Source organism: Macaca mulatta, chromosome 6 (genome assembly GCF_049350105.2).
Source record: "Macaca mulatta isolate MMU2019108-1 chromosome 6, T2T-MMU8v2.0, whole genome shotgun sequence".
In the NCBI taxonomy this organism is placed as follows: Eukaryota; Metazoa; Chordata; class Mammalia; order Primates; family Cercopithecidae; genus Macaca; species Macaca mulatta.
This window is the reverse complement of record NC_133411.1, coordinates 28,349,728-28,364,989: the sequence shown is the minus strand read 5'-3', so window position 1 is coordinate 28,364,989 and position 15,262 is coordinate 28,349,728. Positions and strand designations below refer to the sequence as shown.

The following is a 15,262-nucleotide window of genomic DNA, read 5'->3' as shown; positions in this document are numbered from 1 at the left end:
ACTTGTCTCCCCAAATCGTATGAGAGACAAAACAGAATATTGGAAAAATCACAGGAATCTAGGAATCAAACAACATATGTATGACATTTTCCAAAACTACAAAATTATTGGGTGATGAGAAATAATTTGTTTCATCTATCCAAACATCAGAAATATCATTTGAAAAAATATTTAAATTATATGACCGTATCACACAGTTTTGTTTTGTTTTGCATTTTCAAGATCAATAGATTAATGTATGTTGAAGTTCATTATTGATCAAAATAGTATTATAATATTAAAATTAATCACAAACACTTGTGTTATTTGTACATTTCATCTGAGAAACTTTGAAGAACAAGATTAGAATAATCAAAATACCTTATATGAGTTAAAACTTCTACAACTGTATATGCATAGCTATAGAGGAGAAAGCACATAATTTAATTTTAGATGTGTATTTTATATGCTGAAAATCCTATTTAATTACAGTAATGCACCTTTTTTGACATACAAATATTTAATAGTCATTTTTCTCAATATAATTGGAATATAATTAAGAGAGTAAAGGAATAATAAGGAAACTATTTTCAGTTTTTAAAGTTAACAAGATTCGAGTGAGTTCCCTGATTACAAAATCAAAGTTGAACCACATTTAAAACATTGTACTTTATAGTACATCTGATAGTATGTATTTATCAACAAAAATGTGATTAAAATGCAAAGCATTTAATGCTGACAAATAATTAGGCAGAGAAAACTGAGTAATCAGCTTTTTCCTATTGAATAATAATATGAAGAATTTTTAATAAATCCCACAGGATAAAAAGCTTGCTATCTTTAAAATAAAAATACAACAGAAAATCCTTTTGGGTGTGCACTTTTGTCCAAAAGCAGAGGAATGTACAGGTGTTAAATTGGCCCCAAGAGAGTTGCACTGACGTTCCCTAAATAAGAAATAAATTTAGAAAGAATTATGAGAAAAATAAAGAAGATATACCATCAAAGGACTATAAAGTTGAAGCAAACATTTTGTAATTTATACCAATCATGTTGTGAAGTTTATACAGAATCTCATGCTATGCAAATTTTTATGAGAATTACTCTACCTCGCTGCAGATTTTTTCCCATTTGTTAGGGGGAAAAAAAAACCCGAATGTATTCTAAAGGCCTATTTTCTCCCAGTTCAACTCTTTCTATTTCTCTATCAGTTTGTTTATGCACTGGAATGTTAAGTCAATGTCATACATGATCCCAGGCTCAAATTAGTAATTATTTACATCAGGCATTAATAAATTAACCAATTAATTTTGCAAATACACATTAAGTGCAGTCTGCATGTCAATAACTTTTACGCAGGACACAATAATTAGCAAATTATTTACCACTATATGTGTTACATTTAGACTAGTGGAAAAAGTCAATAAGCATATAATCTATTAAATGAAAGAGATAATAAAAGTTGTGGTAAATCATGTGAAGGAAATGAATGGATGGTATAACAGAAAGCAATAGAGACTAAAACGGGGTAAGCTATTTTTCAAAAGGTTATTCAGAGACTTCCTCCAAAACAGAATATAATATAAAAACTGAAGGAATGAGGAGATGGCTATGGATGAGCAAGATAAGATAGACCCAGGTCAGAGCATGAGCAAAGGCAAGAAGTCCATGAATTGAACAAGTGCTTAAAACACATGGGAGGTCTTCAGGTGGGCGCACAGGGAGCAGTATCACTTTGTTCTAGTCAGTCCGTGCTGCTATATCAAGATACCACAGACTAAGTAGCTTAAACCACAAATTTTTATTTCTGACAATTCTGGAAACTGGAAAATCCAAGATCAAGGCACCAGCAGGTCTGCTGTCTGATGAGAGCACTCTTTCTGGTTTACAGACAACCATTTTCTCATTGTATCTTCACATAGCCGAGAGAGAGAAAAAAAAAGAAAAGCTCAGGTATCTTCATGTCCTTCTAAGGGGAATAAATTAATCATTAGAGGCTCCACTCTCATGATCTAATCTAACCCTAGTATCTCCTAAAAGGCCCCACCTCCTAATACTATCAGTTTGGGGGTTAAGATTTTAGCATGTGAATTTTCATGGGCCACAAATATTTAGTTTATAATATTCCACCCTAGTTCCCCCCAAATTCATGTCCTTTTCACATATAAAACACATTCATTTCATCCCAATAGCCCCCAAAGTCTATACTTATTCCAGTATCAACTCTATAGTCTAAAGTCCAAAATCTCATCTAATATCATGTAAATAAGATACGGATGAGACACAGGTATTATTTATCCAGAATAAAATTTTTCTCTGCATATGTACCAGTGATTACAAGCAAGCAATGTACTCTCAAAATACAGTAATGTGATAAGCAATGATAAGATAAATATACTTATTCTAAAAGGGAGGAATAGGAAAGAAGGAAAGGATGACAAGTGCAAAGAAAGTTTAAAACCCAACAAGGCAAACTCCATGAGATCCTAAGCCTTGAGAATAATTCTCTTTGGCTTAGTGCTCTGCAGTCCAAGTCCACTGGGGCAGTAGTCTCACTTTCTGAACCTCCTGGCATAGCAGTCCCATCCCCATGGTTCTGGGTGACCACCTCCACCCTGAAACTCTATGAAAAAGCCATCTGGCATGTTGAAAGTGAGGCAATGGTCCCGCCTTTGAAACCAACAACACATACCTGAATTATCTTTGGAGTCATTCTTCTCTTGTCTTGAATAATAGTTCCTTTTTTTTTTTTTTTTTTTTTTTTTTTGCAGCTGAATAATATGGAGCTGGCCTATAGAATCCAAGAAATCCATCAACCTTCTTTCATTCCTTCCCATATCCTTCTTCTTCAGTTCAAACTGGCAGCTTTCTTCCTGGGGTGTCATACTAAATCTATGGTTCACATCCCTACTAACACCTTTATCAAAAGACACTTAGCCACACCTTTAGTATTCTCTCTCAAACATTTTCTCATTTTTGTAATATGAAGAGCCTGAAAATTTTTCAAATCTTTAAACTTTCCTTCATTCTTGCTAAACAATTCCATTTTAAGTAATTTTTGTGTCTCACATTTTACTATAAGCATTCAAGGGAAACTAAGATGCTCCTTCAACAATTTTCTTAGAAATCTCTTTAGCTATGTATTCTATTTCACTGCTCCCAAATTTTACATTCTGTAAAACACTAGAACATAAATACAATTTAGCCAAGTACTTTTCTACTTTATAACAAGGATACCCTTTTCTCAAGTTTCTAATAACATGTTCCCCGTTTCCATCTGGAAGTTCACTAGAATGGCATTTACTGTCCATATTTCTATCAACATTCTGTTCCATGTTACCACGTTATTTAGATATTCTTTTTTTTTTTTTTTTTTTTTTTTTTTTTAGTCGGAATTTCACCCTTGCTGCCCAGGCTGCAGTGCAATGGCATGATCTCGGCTCACTGCAACTTCCTCCTCCTGGGTTCAAGTGATTCTCCTGCCTTAGCCTCCCGAGTAGCTGGGATTACAGGCATGCGCCACTATGCCAGGCTAATTTTGTATTTTTAGTAGAGACAGGGTTTCTCCATGTTGATCAGGCTGGTCTCGAACTCTTGACCTCAGATGATCCACCTGCCTCGGCCTTCTAATGTGCTAGGGTTACAGGCTTGAGCCACCACTCCTGGCTATTATTTAGATATTCTTCAAGAAGATTAAGCATTTCTCGATTGTTCTCTTTTCTTTCTGTGACCTCACCAGAATCATCCTCAATGATCTATTCACAGCAATGCAGACTTTTTCTAGCATGCACCTTAAAACTCCCTCAGCCTTTACCTATTATTACCCAGTTCCAAAGCCACTTCCACATTTTTAGATATTTGTTATAGTAGCAAACCACTTCTGGTATTAATCTTAGTTTGTGCTGCTATAACAAATTATGGTTTACTAGGTGGCTTATAAACAGCAGAAATTTATTTCTCACAGTGCTGAAGCCTGGGAAGTCTAACATCAAGCAAGGCATGGCAGATTTAGTGTCTGGTGAGGGTCAGTTTCCTGGTTCATAGATGGCCATTGTTCTGCTGTGTCTTCACATGATCAAAAGGCAAGAGAACCCTCTCATGTCTCTTACAAGGGCACCATCTCATTCATAAGAGCTCTACCTCTGTGAAATAATCACTTCCCAATGGCTCCATTCCTATTAGTATCACCTTGAGCAGGGTCCCTCAACCCCCAGTCTGCAAACCAGTACTGGTCCATGGTCTGTTAGGGACCAGGCTGCACAGCAGGAGGTGAGCAGCAGGCAGGAGAGCATTACCACTTGAGCTCTGCCTCTTTTGAGATCAGCAGCAGCATTCGATTCCCATTGGAGTGCAAACCCTATTGTGAGCTGCGCATGTGAGGGATCTAGGTTGCGCGCTGCTTATGTGAATCCAATGCCTGATGATACATACATACATTTGTACATATGCGTTTATATATTTATCTGTATATGTATCCATATGTATATGCAATATATATGTGTGTGTGTACGTATTCAAGTTATAGTATAAAATCATTAGAACCACTTTGCTCCCTATTTTTAATTATGCCCAAATAGTATTAGTGATAGAAGTATAAAAATTACTTCTTTATTTTGACCAAGAATAAGAAAAGAATGGTTTCTTTATTTTTCCAATAGATCTGCTTTTCTCCTGATATAAATGACACTCAAGAAATCACTCAGTCATCCACCTAGTTCATAAATAATCTAGAAGTTATACCTTATATTTATTTTTTCTTCACCCTCCATAACCAATATATAAGATGATATTATCTATGTTTTTGAATATCTACATATATGAATTAGATCCACATATTAGGTCTGATTTCCCAGAAACAAACCCTGAGACAAGGGTTTGTGTGTAATTGATTGGTTGAAAATTTTGTTCCAGGTAAGAAATTGCAGGATTAATTGGAGTAATAGGACACGGATGGAAAAGAAGCCAAACAAAGGCATCAAAGTCCCAGCTTCATTACGATTCTCTAGGAAAGCTCTAGAATGTAAATAGTATGTTGGGTTTCATACTTCGGCACCTGTTACATACTGGCAATGGGATATTATAGATGTTTGTAAACTTGGAGGCACATTAGGCATCCTGTCCATGTGGGCAAAGTGGTTCCAGTAGCCAAGGGAACTTGTTCAAAGACAGTTGCAGGTGCAGACCATTATAAGCAAAGACATAGAAAAACTGTAGTGTATGTAGTGTGGGTGTGTGGCCACATTAAAGGATGAAAGGGAATCTGAGCAGCGTTTCAGTGTCTACTTCAAACCACTTCTCTATATGCCTTCATCATCTCATACTGGACTAGAGTAATAGACCCTAACTGATCTCTCTCTTAACCAAATCCCTTTCCTGCCCTCTAACCTATTTTCTAGTCTGTGCCAGATTGATCTTTTCTAAACATATGTTAAAATTTTCCAACTGCTTTCAATCGCACGGAAAATGAATGAGAATTTCTTACTGTAGTTTATAGATGCCTATGGGATCCTAGCACCTGCCTAAGTCTATTGCCCCATCTAATAAAACTAGATTGTTCCACTCAAAGGCCTACGTTCTACACAAAATGGGCATCATAGTTAGAACTGACCCCAGAAAATAAAGAATACCCTTTGATTTCTCTGGCAAGGCTTATAAGCAAGGTCAATGATCAAAACAAATTCTACCAGTGGGAAGAAACCAGGGTAAACAGTGTGGTCAACGAAGGAATTTGTTGTACCACAATGAGATGACAGTTATCCTTGAGATTCTCTGACTGTTCATTTTCCACTACAGCATCATTGAGCTACAAAACAGTGTATTCTGGGTCAGTGACCACTAGGTGTTACTCTTCCATTACACATTTTTCTAAGCATTATTTAACATTGTAAATTTCTGATATCTAATTCAGGGTTTTATATTGGCTGTGGTCAAATTTACCAATTATTCCATAGTTTACAGGATTACAAATAGCCACATAAAGGCTGATGATAATAACCATAACCTGAGATTTTGGCATTGAAAAATGGTGTAATTTTGGATTATTGTAATTCTGGAGTTTAATCATATGTATGTATTAAGAGCAGCATATATTTGTAACCATATGTTTGTATTAAGAGCTAAGAGTGACCAATTTTTAAAATAATAGATATGGAAATTAAGGTACATAGATGTGTTGGACAGAATCTGTAGCTCTGGACCATAGCAAGAATCTATAATACCACCTCTCACTTACCATTCTCCTTTCTGCTGAGTTGGACCTATATCTCTATGCCTATAGTAGGGGCAACCATGCTTGATGATGACAATGATAATGATGATGCTTGTGATGATCATGATGATAATGCTAATATGCTGAGTTGTGTGCTAGCACTGTGCTAACTCTTCTACAGGTATTGTCTTATATTAAAAATGGTGTTTAAGACTGTGTATCTGAAACCTGGTTCTAATACTTATTACCTGTATGATTTTTGTCATGCTACTTAAATTCATCATGCCTCAGATTTGCTATCTTCAAAATAAAATAAGTCATTGTAATGTACAAGACTATTACTTTGTATTGATAAAAGTTTAAAATACAATTAACAACACCACCTTGTGGATCGGTACCAATTAAGACCAAGTGATATAGGTCGGTATTCGAAAATATCACAGATACTAAGGCAAAAATCCAAGCTAGATCCTTATATTTGACCTTTATACCTTGTTATTCCCATTACTGAATTCACAGATGCTTGGTCCAACACTGGGTTTCTGGCTTAAATCAGGTAAATGGGAGCCCATTCCCAGGATTTTTAAAACTCCAATTAGAAAAGACTATCAGTTGCTTTCTGAAATTGAAGATTTCAAATCTGAGTTCAGGAGATATTATCACTCACACAATTTATTCAGGTTGAGGAGGTTTAGTCAGGGTGAGAGATAAAATGAGAGAGAGAGAGAGAGAGAGAGAGAGAGAGAGAGAGAGAGAGACAGAGAAGAGCAAAAGAATATAATACTCAAGCCCCTAATTCTAATTTTCATAATAAGGAAATGCCCAAGTGCTTCTTTGCTCCTTTTATTATTTTCTTTTCAACACTTAATTTGATTTTATAACCCAATGACATTTTTGCCTACTAGTTTGAGATTAGTTTCCATTGCTTAATAGATCATAGCCATTGTCATCTTACATCTTCTAAATTAAATATCATACAAATTAAAACCAATTTGATGACAAATAAAACTAATTCTGAAATATCAAATGAACTATGACCCTCATACAAGAATAATCAACTTATTATATTAACAGGGAGATATTATTTCAAAATTCTGGATCAGATTATTCTATAGATAACATGCGTTATCTAATTTTGCAATACCAACTTTGTATGCTATTTTTTTTCTTATTATTTAGGAAAATAAATTTGTTCTTAATTACCATGTAAAATGTTTTTATTTAGAGCATGTACTCCTCAGTCTCAAATAAATTTGAGTGTCCTACTAGATTAATTGTTGGAAAAATAGTTATTGATTGGAAAAGATCGACATGGTGCTAAATATTGCAAGACACAATCCTGAGTATATTAGGTACCATATAATTTGCCTTGAGGCAACATTTCAACCTGATGGAGGAGAAGGATTATAAAGAGGAAGATAGGGAGCAGAGTAGAAAAACCGTTTACTAAAAATGATGGATTATGGGAAGTTCTCTTTAAAATATGTAATTTCATATATGTATGTATATGCTAATAAACATTCTACTTTTATTAGTCTTAAGGACTATGGGACATTTGCTGTGATAATTTGAATACTGTAGAGCTTATTTTTCAAAATATTTAGTGTTTTAAATTACAAAAATATTAATACGTATCTGATTGTTTTATAGTAATCTTAAATTAGCTGCTAAATTCCTGCTTAGTCTACTTGAGCTATGTATGTCTTTCCACTTATCTATGTGATAAATGAGTTTTTCATGACCGTTCACTGATGTAGAAATATAATGTACATATAGTACATAAGAAAATTTAAATAATGTCTGGAATAAGTTTTTCGGTATACACGTTCTGGGAAAGTGAAACTCAAGCTAATACAGTCATTTTTTTTTTCTCCTTACTCTTTAGGAAAAACAAACAATACATTGAATTTGACAACCAGCTGAAGTTGCAGATAATGAGGACTTACCATTGTATACCATTACTCATCTGGACCTATATGTTCCATACAGTTGATACCATCCTATTACAAGAAAAACCTAACAGTTATTTATCAAGCAAAAAGATAGTGGGTCTGACAAAAGATGATGGCAAAATGCTACGTCGCACCAAGCGTGGCTGGATGTGGAATCAGTTCTTCTTATTGGAAGAGTACACAGGTACTGACACACAATATGTAGGCAAGGTAAGAATTTTTGTATGAGAAATCTAAAAGCTGAAAGTGACAGCTATTTATTTTTTACAGTAAGTTTTCACATCACTAGTGATTATTAAAAATATTTAACTAATTATGTTCAGAAGGTGTGATATTGCAAATTATTTTAGTGGGGAAGAACAAGGGACCATATTTGGATTCTAAATGTAAATCAATTATCAATAATAAGCATAAACTACTAAGTCATATGTGGATGGATGTGATTCATTATTAATCAGCTAGATATTATTTAATCATATGTGTATTATCTAAATAAAACTCTCCTTGAAATCTGTTGATAAATAGTTTATCATAATTAGGAATAGTATACTGTGCATGAGAAATAAAGTAATTCCAGATGTTTCTATTTCTTAATATCAGCTAGGGTGAGCTTCCTGCTTGTAATCTAGACGTAAGTGTTTAAGGCAGAAGGATAAAGACAAGATTAAAAAAGGAGAAAGAAGACACTATCTTTAAGAAGATATGCTTCTGTGTTAGCAGAAGCAAAGTTGCTCATTAGCAATAAGAAGCACACAATAATAGAGAATATGTAACTCCCTTCTTGTGTTCAATTTAGAGGAAGCAGATTCATTGCCTCTCTTTCATTGGTGTTTAGAGACTTCTTTTTCTTTAGCTCATTATCTCTCTAATTTTCTTTCTTTAGTGGCATGACCTTTCTGACATCCATAATTTTCTATATATCTATCATCCTTTTCCTTACCAATCACATTCATACTATTATAAACTCAGGACAATTCTTTTGTTAAGTATAATTATTCCCAATTTACACCTGTTGCTGAAGTATGTTAAAATTTTTACAACAAAACAGTTTTAAATGCTAGCAGTCTACAGATCATAATTTTTTTTTTTGAGTCATGTCATATATGTACTTGGAGGGACTGTAATGATTTGCGTATTGTTTGACTCACTGACACCACCAGGCACATAAATTAGAGCAGGCTAAAAATGAAAAAAAAAAAAAAAAAAAAAAAAAAGAAAGAAAAACACCCAAGTACCTAATATCACAAATGTCATTCTTGTACCTTTTAAAACAGAAATACATTTGCTCTGTGAAATTGCCAAAATTTTGATCTAATTCCTCCTTGCGTGTGTGGGCCAATCAAATGCAGCCTCCTTTATCAGAAGCCTATTATTTCCTCTTCTTTTGAAATTTATCTTTTCTGATTCCATAGGTCATGCTCATTCCACCCCATTCAGTTCGCTTGCTGGTTCCTTTTTGCCTGTTATTTCTTCTCAGGTTGGTCATATGGCATCCTCAGGCATCCCTCATTTAACAACACTTTTCACACTACAGTTAATAACTAACATCAGGAAATTCAAGTTCAGCAAGCAAATGTTTTTTGTCTAAGGACGTGAAATTGCCTTATGATTCTCCAAGGAAGTGTATAAAGGACACATTGAGGTCACAGGACCTTACAGAAACAGTTTTATCCTTGGAGATTCACAAATACAGAAGAATAGCCACAGATAAAAGAGATGCTCATAATCTTAAGGCAGTTAAGGCTCTACAGCAAGCATTTATTTTAAGCTGAAAACAAAAATACTTCCCCTAAAAATTGAGTGTACATTAATTAATTTCTAAATTGACCACCATTCCTGCTCTCACATTTTAAATATACATTACGGTTTAAAATTTTGTGCACAATCATGCTTCCTTTTTAATTAATTCTATAATCTGTCATAAACAATTATGAAATATCCATGCATAGTTTTGTTTAATTACTTTTCATAATTTTTTTTTCATTTGTGTTGGAAAAATGGCATTTTGGATTTAGGCATGGACAAGTTAGGGTGTGTGATTTTTTTGCCAATTTATTCTTGACAACGAGGTTATGAACCACAAATGGAACACTCATTATAATATGAGATGTTTGGAGAAAATAAACACAATGAAACCAAAACCACCTGTCAACTATTTCTGTGTTTCCAATGGGTAATATGTATATGAAATAGACACCTCAGCAAAATAAAATACTTTTATTACTTTTTAAAGAAAAAATAAAACTCTTTCTGTTTTTTTAATAGGGACTTATCTAGGATATGCCATTACCACATAGCTAGTTCATTATAAAAGTGGGCTGGATTTCAACCACATCTTAGCTTTTACTAAGTTATTAAGGGCATTTACTCTCATTATCTTGCTTTTCTGGCTTTTGACATCACTATTTATTTGCATATACAGTGGCTGACTGGACCCTTAACTCTAAACTTAGTCAAACATATGAATTCTGATAAGGACTTAACTTCTTGAGCACCTCGCAGATTGTCTTTTTGACCACAATATTTCTGGTCTCCCCGGGTAGACCTCAATCTAGTCTTCCAGGATCCACTGCATTGGTAGCACATCCCGTAAAGAAAAGGCCTGTCGTATTCACCCTGTGCCAGGATTGGGAAGGGCTAAGTAGCTTCTAATGGGAAGAAATCTCCATGGTTTCTTTATAGTTTTATGGAAGCTAGGTATCATAGAAAATATTAATTTACAAGTGCTGTAAAATTGCATAAAATTGGGAAGACATATTTTTAGAGGTTAAAAACTGGGTTTGATCCTGAATTGAGAGAAAGCAGTTTTAGAAAAATACAGTAGTGCAGCAAAATTTAATAAATTATATACATGTATACACACAAACATGCAACTTACAAGATTTAGTCTTAATTGTGGCACACAGTAACTATTGTAATTTAGAAGTTGTTTAAACTTGCCAACCGTCAGATTCTTGTTGGGTTAATTTACATTGTCATTAAGATTTCTTTAATTCCAAATTTCTGGTCTTTTCTAAGATTTTGGAGAGGGCTGTCATTAGGGACAAAAAGAGCCAGAAAGATTTTTGTAAATATGTGCATCTGGACAAATCTAAGAGGGTGGAATTGCATGTATATAGCACAATAAAGAAAAAAAGAGGCTAGTCTAATAGTATAAAGTTAGACCTTCACTGTGAAAGGTCCAGAATTCTAGGATGGGTTTTTTTTTACATATAGCATGAAATGTAAATAATCTGTTAAAAGCCTTTGTACAAATCAGTTATGAGGGGAGCACAGAACTGAAATAATCAGTTTTCTTTCATTGTTCAGGATGGATTAGAAGAGTAAGAAAATGAAGTAAGATAATTTTAATAAGGCAATACTGCAGAATTGTTATAGCATTTTAGACATTTGAAATATAGGACAAAAAAGTCAGAAATGTTGGAATATATAGCAAGTTTTTGTTTTTTGCAATAATGCAATTTGATATTTGGTTGATCATTCTTGACTGAAACTATCAGAAATTTACTAATATTGTTTTATATAATAAGGAAAACTTTGTATCATTACCCAAGAAGAAAACAAAGTCATAATAATTGTCATCTAGCTTCTCTATAACTTGAATAGGCACGTGTGACTGAATTATTTAGGTAGAATCTTAATACTGCTCAAGAGAGAAATTAAAATAACAAGAAACATAGCAAATGTCCCTACTATTCTTTTAGAGAATCTTTGTAGCACTTTAGTTTGTTATACATAAGTTGAAAGTCCAGAATAATCCCTGCTTATCATGGATCAATAATCATTAACTACATCCCAATTAGTATTGAGAATTGAATAGATCGCTTCTCGGCCTTTTGGCTAAGATCAAGTGAGAATTGAATAGAATTTACCTATTTGATTTTAATATCTAGTTGTTAAATCACATTTATTTTATGAAGAGAAACCCAATACTCAGACACACCAGACATAGTATTTATTTTTTAAAAGGAATAAAACAGTGGTTATTTTTCACAATTGTGAAGATTCATTTAATAAATTGGAATATCAACTTAATTGACCATTACATTTTAATTTAAAAATATGTATTTAGCACTTGCTTTGTGCAGAGCAAGGAACATGGAGCTACGGAGCCACCTGTAGGTAGCCACTATTAAATAAGGTACCTTTGTCGCAGAGTTACCTCTGAAGTCTTTATAATTTTAATTTAGAAACTTTTGTTATCCCATTCTGAAATCATGAGTGTAATAATAGAATCTAGAGTGGAAAGGGATTTTAACATAGATTGAACTCTGTCTTCATGGTTACAATTGGTTTATATGTTACCTAAAGCAACGGGAAACACAATTAACAAAAGAAAAATTGGTAGGAGTCTGTTTTATATTTGATGGTGTATCAAAAGGTGGAGTGACACTCTTTCACATTTACTGGTTTGTACACTAAATATTAATATATAGCTGAAGTATATATAAAATAATGGACTTGAATAGGTTATTTTTTCTTATGCTTTTCCGGTATGGCAGTTTGAGGTGTACAAGTAACTGATGGAATAGAAACTAGAAACAGAAATAAACTCTCAAATTTATTTAAAGAGTTTTGATGAGTTGTTATAGTATATCACAGTGTTTTCCAGAATCTAAGTAAAATATGTTGATGAAAGTTTGTAAGTATCATTACTTATGGTGCAGTACATGGAGCAGTTGCTTTTGATTTGTAAATACATTATATTCCAAAATTATCTTTATGCATTAGTTGTTTATAACTCAGAACAAACAAAAAATTAAAAATTATGACAAGACTTTAAGGACAGCATACTGAGGCATGTTTAGCCCTGAGTTCTATAAAAATTCACTGTTAACATACAGCTCCATCTTTTAATTTTCACTGCCAATACTTTATAATCACTTTGCTGGACAACTGCTTTAGCACACTAAACTTATCTTTTTCTTGACTTTATTTATACTTTTTTTTTTAATGATCAGAAGCAGTTTACACAATATCTCTTGAATAATCCCAATCTCTAGCACAAAAATACCTCTAAAAAATTAACTGAAATTCACTTAGGTTGAATTCAAAGTGTCCATTAGTATTCTTGCAAATTCCAGCCTATGTTCTATCTCCCCATAACTTTGTAACCTGAGTTCTAGACAACATGATATTTCTTCTTCCATACACCTGACTTTTTTTCATCATGTCCACAGACCCCTTCCCAGGGTGTATCTTACCCACTTTTTCATAATCTCATATCTGTTTTTTGTTGTTGTTGTTATTCACTCTATGTCCTACCACAACTTCTGTGCACAATCTTACATAAAACCCATTTCATTTTCCCTGGCTGGAATTATCCTTCAAAACTATGAGATCCTCTCTTAAAATCTTATTCGTAGGCCAGGCACGTGGTTCACACCTGCAATCCTAACACTTTGGGAGGTGGAGGCGGGTAAATCACAAGGTCAGGGGTTTGAGACCAGCCTTGGCAAGATGGTGAAACCCCATCTCTACTAAAAAAAATACAAGTATTAGCCAGGAGTGGTGGTGGTGCCTGTAATCCTAGCTACTCGGGAGGCTGAGGCAGGAGAATCGCTTGAACCCAGGAGGCAGAGGTTGCAGGGAGCCAAAGTCACACCACTGGACTCTAGCCTGGGTGACAGAGCAAAATTCTATCTCAGAAAAAAACCAATCTTATTCATAGCACAAGTTCAATTATTTGGATATATCTTCTATATTGTCTCCTAGATTCTGTGACATTTGGGCTTTGAGTCTGTGTTGGATTTATTTTCTTTCCCCAAATTTTTGACATAATAGGTTTACTCAAAATTAATAGTCAGCTGCTATTTTAAAAATCTTTATTCTTTATTAATCTGAATCCTGAGAAATTGGCCTTATGAAAAACAGAAAAAGCAGAGAAAATTTTACAGAAATATGTTCCCTTTTTCTGACAAATGGTACATCAAAGCCAAACTTCCTTTGTTGTTCTTCCAATTCCTTTCCTATATTTCCATTATATCAGAGGGTTCTCATAACTGTGAAACTATTTAAAAATATTAATTGTGGTGGAAAATGGTTCTTAATATGGCTACCAAGTTGTATGTTTAATTTTTTTTTACACTTCCACCACTAATTTCAGTGTTTTTGAACTACTTCTAATATTCCAACATACTCTTCCTCATCTTCTAAACTTGCACATGATCAAATGCACCTTTATATACTCATCAACAAGGGAGAAAGGAGGAAGGAAGGGAGGAAGGAAAACAGGAAGGGTGGGAGGGAGTGAAAAACTTGCAGATGATCGAATCCACCCTTATATACTCATGAGGAAGGATGGGACGGAGGGAGGGAAATAACAAATGTCAGAAGTGACATTATCTTTAGCAGGGTATGGAGAGAGGGATGGGGAAAACTCTTTACATACAAGGCCATAAATTATGGTGATTATGATGTCACTATAAAAGCAGTATGTGCTCCCTGTTAAAAACCAGGAACATAAAATTTAAAAATAATTTTTAAAAATCTAAGATATTTATAATGATATCACTAAGACAAGGGTAAGTTGTCTAAATATTTTTCTACCTATCTATTGGTTTTATTTTTAACACTGTTGATTTTCTATTGTTTTCATACCTGTTTTATCTTGCTTTTCTCTGTCAATTCTACGTTCTGGCATATTGTTAAAATGTTAGTATTAGCCATGTCATATTATGTCATATATAAAATCATAAAAAATTAAAATTTTTCCACATATTTTGTTTAGACTCTCTCCGGTTTTATACATGCAAACATGTATAAAAACATGATCCACCGGCCTCCGCCTCCCAAATTTTGTACTTGATATTTTTATTGCAGTTGGCTCTCCATATATGTGGATTCCACATATGTTTATTCAACCAACAGTAGACTGAAAATATTCAGAGAAAAATAAAAGATCGTTGCACCTTTAGTGAAAATGTACAGACTTTTTTTCTTGTCATTATTCCCTAAACAATATAGTATAACAATTGTTTACATTGTATTTAGAGGGTATTAGGTATTATAAATAATCTAGAAATGATTTAAAGTAAATAGAATGATATGCATCGGTTAAATGTAAATTCTACACCATTTTATATAGGGACTTGAGCATTTGCACATTTTGATATCTGCAGGG

General features: G+C 33.7%; 1 protein-coding gene across 1 annotated transcript in view; it reads left to right on the top strand.

The window, feature by feature from the left end:
* Nucleotides 1–15,262, top strand: part of CDH9 (cadherin 9) — a 163,664-nt gene that overhangs the window by 41,210 nt on the left and 107,192 nt on the right. The window contains exon 2 of the mRNA XM_015139773.3: nt 8,073–8,349. Coding sequence (XP_014995259.2) covers nt 8,122–8,349 — 228 coding nt within the window. The 5' untranslated portion in view covers nt 8,073–8,121. The remainder of the gene's footprint in view (nt 1–8,072; nt 8,350–15,262) is intronic.